The sequence below is a fragment of the Petaurus breviceps genome, unplaced genomic scaffold (assembly GCF_028583685.1).
Source record: "Petaurus breviceps papuanus isolate PSGF00001 unplaced genomic scaffold, PetGlider_PUasm1.0 67, whole genome shotgun sequence".
Taxonomy (NCBI): Eukaryota; Metazoa; Chordata; class Mammalia; order Diprotodontia; family Petauridae; genus Petaurus; species Petaurus breviceps.
Genome location: NW_027186446.1, coordinates 376,407 through 381,405, shown reverse-complemented (window position 1 = coordinate 381,405; position 4,999 = coordinate 376,407). Strand labels below are relative to the sequence as shown.

The following is a 4,999-nucleotide window of genomic DNA, read 5'->3' as shown; positions in this document are numbered from 1 at the left end:
GTATGTTTACAGAAATCCTGGGAGAGGGCTTTGCTAATGTGTTCAGGGGTTCTAGGGCTGTTCTACAGACAGAGGATAAATTCATGAAGGGACTGGCAATGTATCTTATGGCCTTGCTAAGCCTTGTCTCTCCAGGAACTAAGATTGCTGAGAACTTGCCTCGTGTCAAGATGAAGAAAAGACCTCCATTTGGGTATTAAGTGCTGTGTTTAAACTTGATGTAACTCTGGGGTAGATTCAATTGTGATCCAGGGGTGGGGAACTTTTGACCTTTTTGTGTTCTATGGTTGAGCAAATGAATGTATTTTACTTATGTTTGGAAACTAATCTCCATTTGAGAAGAGGGGTTTTGTGGTGGACTAAATGAAGGTATAGCCTAGGGGTGGAGTAGTATTTAGAACCGGGACTTTGTAATTGATTGAATGATTGGAAGGTCCTGGGGTGGGGTAGTACTTGGAGATTATTTAATCACACTTAGTAAATGCTGTATTTGGAATGATGTCATGTTTTGATCTTCTCTGTTCTGGGTTTGTTACTGAATAAAATAGAGAGCACCTATGCTGGTATTTTGAACCTGGGAAGTTGCCTTTGCTTGGTATTACATTACAGATTAAAACCAAGAATCACCTACCCAGCAAAACTGAGTATCATGTTTCAGGGGAAAATTTGGTCATTCAGTGGAATAGAGAAATTTCAAGCACTCTTGATGAAAAAATCAGAATTGAATAGAAAATTTGACCTACAGATACAAGAAGCAAGAGAAGCATGAGAAGGTATGGGCAATGGTGCTTCTGAACCACTTCTCCATGATAGATGAAACCCTCTGCAAGCATGGAGAAAAGCAACCATACTGTAACTGAATTCATCCTGCTAGGCTTCACCCAGGATCCTATGATGCAACTGATCCTCTTTGTCCTTTTCCTCATGGTATACTCTATGACACTGGTGGGAAATATTACTTTGATAGTATTAATCTATGCAGACTCCCATTTGCACATCCCTATGTATTTCTCCATTGGAAACCTGTCTTTTCTGGATCTCTGGTATTCCTCTGTTTACACCCCCAAAATCATGGTGACATGTGTCTCTGAGGACAAGAGCATATCCTTTGATGGATGTGTGGCTCAGTTCTTCTTCTCAGCTGGACTTGCATATAGTGAATGCTACCTGTTGGCTGCCATGGCATATGATCGTTACATAGCTATCTCCAATCCACTGCTCTATGCTCAGGCCATGTCTAGATGGTTATGTATATGTCTGGTTAGCATTTCCTACATTGGTGGTTTTGTTAATGCTATCATCCTTACTAGCAATACATTCACTCTGAACTTTTGTGGGGATAATATCGTTGATGACTTCTTCTGTGATGTCCCACCCTTGGTGAAGCTGGCATGTGACGTGAAGGACAGTTACCAGGAGGTGCTCTATTTCCTCTTGGCCTCCAATGTCATCACTCCTACTCTACTAATCCTGGCCTCCTACATATTTATTCATCATTGCTGCCATCTTGAGGATCTGCTCTACCCAGGGTCGACTCAAAGCCTTTTCTACTTGTTCTTCTCACTTGATTTCTGTTACCTTATACTATGGTTCTATTCTCTACATTTATTGTCACCCAAGTTTCAGCTATGCCCTGGAGTGGGACAAAATTGTTTCCACATTTTACACTGTGGTCTTCCCCATGTTGAACCCCATGATCTACAGCCTTAAGAACAAGGATGTGAAAGAAGCTCTGAAGAAACTCTTTAAAATGACATTTTCTTGAGTTTGAAGAAAACATTGTGTTCCCTCCCACACAAATTTATACATATATTTGATGTGACTATCATCTGATGATTAGAGTTCTGTCAAATGTCTTCTATTAAAAGTGATCTAGAATATGCCTACTTTTAAGGTAGAGAATAGTCTAATAAGAGGTGAGCACTTACAGGTTATGTCATAAAGTCCTGGGACTAGCAAAGTGAATTTGGATTAATATTTGAAGAAAAATGTGATTGTAGAATCATGTCCCTTTGATTGTTTAATTTAATAGTAGAGGCAGCATTGGTCATAGTGACTTTTGTTCTGTGTTTGTAATGAGGGAGATATGTGCTGAAATTTCTGGCAATGTATGAGAATGGGTTACATGTATTTCAAATAGTCCTTCAGTCCTTCAGTCAATGAGCATTTATTAATGTCTTACTGTGTGCCCCAGGTACTGTGCTAAGTGCTGATGATATGAAGAAAGCTAAAAATAGTTCTTGTCCTCAAGGAGTTTACATTTTAATGTTAGTGAAAACATTTGAATAAACAGATATATACATAAGTATATAATAATAGGAATGCCATATAATAAGTAAATAATATATAATAAGAGGTACAATATAATAAATAAATATTCACATAGTATAAGGAAAGTAAGTTTAGTGGGGAGAGCACTAGCAGCCTGGGGAAACGTCATTTTGCAGATGGTGGGATTTGAGCCACATTTTGAAAGGAGTCAGGGAAACTAGTTGGTGAGGATGGGGAGGGAAATTAATTCAGGCATGGGGCAAGCTAACACATAGACACAAAGACAGAAAATGGAGTATAAGGAAGAAAGAGAATTCCAGTCTGTCAGAAATTTAAAGTATGTGAACAAGAGCAACCTATAAAAAGAATGGAAAAGTAGAAAAGAGCCCCATTTTGAAGGGCTTTAAATGGCAAAATAAGGACTTTTTTGATGATAAGAAAGAGCCCCTGGAGTGTTTTTGAGGTGGTGATGTGACGTGCTTTACAAAAATCACTTGATCAGTTTAAGGCGACACTTCAGGACTTATCTTTGTTGTTATTGTTGTTGTGGAATTGTTTCAATCCTATCCAACTCTTTGTGACTTCATTTGGGTTTTTCTTGGCAAAGATACTAGGGTGGTTTGTCATTTCCTTCTACTGGTCATTTATTAAGTAATACATGGGTTGTGATCATCTGTCATGTAATAAAGTATCAGTACTGATGAAATAGTAAAAAAAAAAAAGAATTATTCCTTCATAATGCTATAGTTTGACAAGCAGACACCTGAAAGAGGTTGCATATCCTGAAGGCATGGGTATAATGATGTAATGTTCATTGCACTAGATGAGGCCATGGTGGCAAAAGACCTAGATCAAATGGTGGCTCATATGAGTGACAAGGAATTGGAGATTATCCAAAAAAATTTAAGATATTGTCCACTCAGTTAAGTTTTGAGGAATATAGCACATGGGGAGAACTCAGGTCATCTCAGATATATTCTATAATAAGATACTGACACATTCTTCTTCCTTGCAATCTAAAAAGGATGTTCAGAAACCTAATAGACTCTTTCTCTTCTGAAGAACCCATACTCCTCACCTGACAATCATGATGGGCCCCACATACCAAATCACTCACAAGTCTGCCTTTTTAAATGGGGTCTTGTAAAAGACTAGAACTAAACTGGACTGATGCACTTGGATTTATATCACAAATTCAAGGATGGCTCAACATTGAGGAAACAATTACCATAAGAAAGCCTATCTCTAATAAAAATAATAAATGCCATCGTCTTCAAAATCATGATAATTATATATTATTATTAATTTTTAGCTAAATATACTAAAAATCAAAAGAATAAACTATTTGAAAGGCTTCTTATAGAAGATGGAAATTTAAATGAGACTTGAAGAAAGCCAGGGGAGCTAGGGGAGGTAGAGATGAGGAAGGAGCATTCTACATATGGAAAATAGGCAGTGAAATGCTGGAGTCTGGAGATGGAATGTCTGTGAAAGGAACAGCAAGGAGGCCATTTCAGTGAATCATAGAATATGTGACAGGGAGTAAGATGTAAGTAGACTGAAAAGGTAGGAGAACATCAAGTTGTAAAGCATTTTGAATGTAAAACAGGATTTTGTAATTGATCGTGGAAAAGATAGGGACTCATTGAGATTTATTGAGTAGAGGGATTTGTTCTTTAGGAACAGTTGGATCTGTTCTTTAGGAAGATTAATTTAAAACTGAGTGAAGGATGGACTAGACTTTAGTGCTCCAGTGTGACCCTTTGACTGAATCCAAACTTTACAGGACAAATCCCCTTAATAAAAGGATTTATTCTGTGCAACTTGGACTCAGTCAAAAAGTCGCACTTGAGGCCACATGTAGCCTCAAGGCCTCAAGCCTTGAACTAGAGTGAAAAGAGACAAGAATTAGGGAAACTAACCAACAGACTCTTGTAATAATCAAGGCATGAGGTGATAAAAGTATACATCAGGATGGTAGCAGTGTCAAAGAGATGGTAGTGCTTACAATCGTCTACTATCATCTTCTATAACATTTCATGAGCAAGTTTCTATTCTAAACTAGTGTTGGCCTTGGTCACCCTATATCCTTTTTTGACAAAGAAATCAAATATTTTATGACTAGGACATATTCTTTATTATTTTGTGGTGATTCATTAAAATCTGTTAAATTTCCTCAATAAATATTGTATATAATATATAAATATATAAAATTTATAGAATATATAGAATACATAGAAATTTATATTTATAATATTATTTATTCTATTTTGTTTATTACTGTAAATATATAATATTTATAAAATATATTAATGTAATATATTATATATAATAATAGGAATTATTTCATTAAAAATTAATGCCAGTACTTAATTAAGCCACGATGTGAAACAAAACACCCTGTGGCCACATGGCACAAAACACCAAATTTTGGTCTTATATGCTTCAAACTTTTGGGTGACTAAGTGGTGCCTGTAAAGCATAACATCTCTTGAGATGGCCATTTGATCACTAACATAAAAAGTTTTGTATGTACACTCCGTAGATTTCCTGCTGCAGCCAAGTAAAACATTTCAAATTTTGAACATAAAGGCAAAAATATTTTCTCCAAGAATTTAAAAACTAATTTTTATTTTTAGATGGCTTACCAAAAATTGCCAATAAATTTTAGATAGAAAAAAGCATACTTTAATATATATTTACTATATAATTAACATAAAAAATAACA

General features: G+C 35.9%; 1 protein-coding gene across 1 annotated transcript; it reads left to right on the top strand.

Annotated features, from left to right (window-relative positions):
- The first annotated feature begins 831 nt into the window (after window positions 1–831).
- Window positions 832–1,765, top strand: LOC138173900 (olfactory receptor 9G19-like). Its single transcript, XM_069103965.1, is given in 2 exon segments — window positions 832–1,482; window positions 1,484–1,765. Coding segments are annotated over 2 exon segments (933 nt in total).
- The last annotated feature ends 3,234 nt before the right edge of the window (window positions 1,766–4,999 follow it).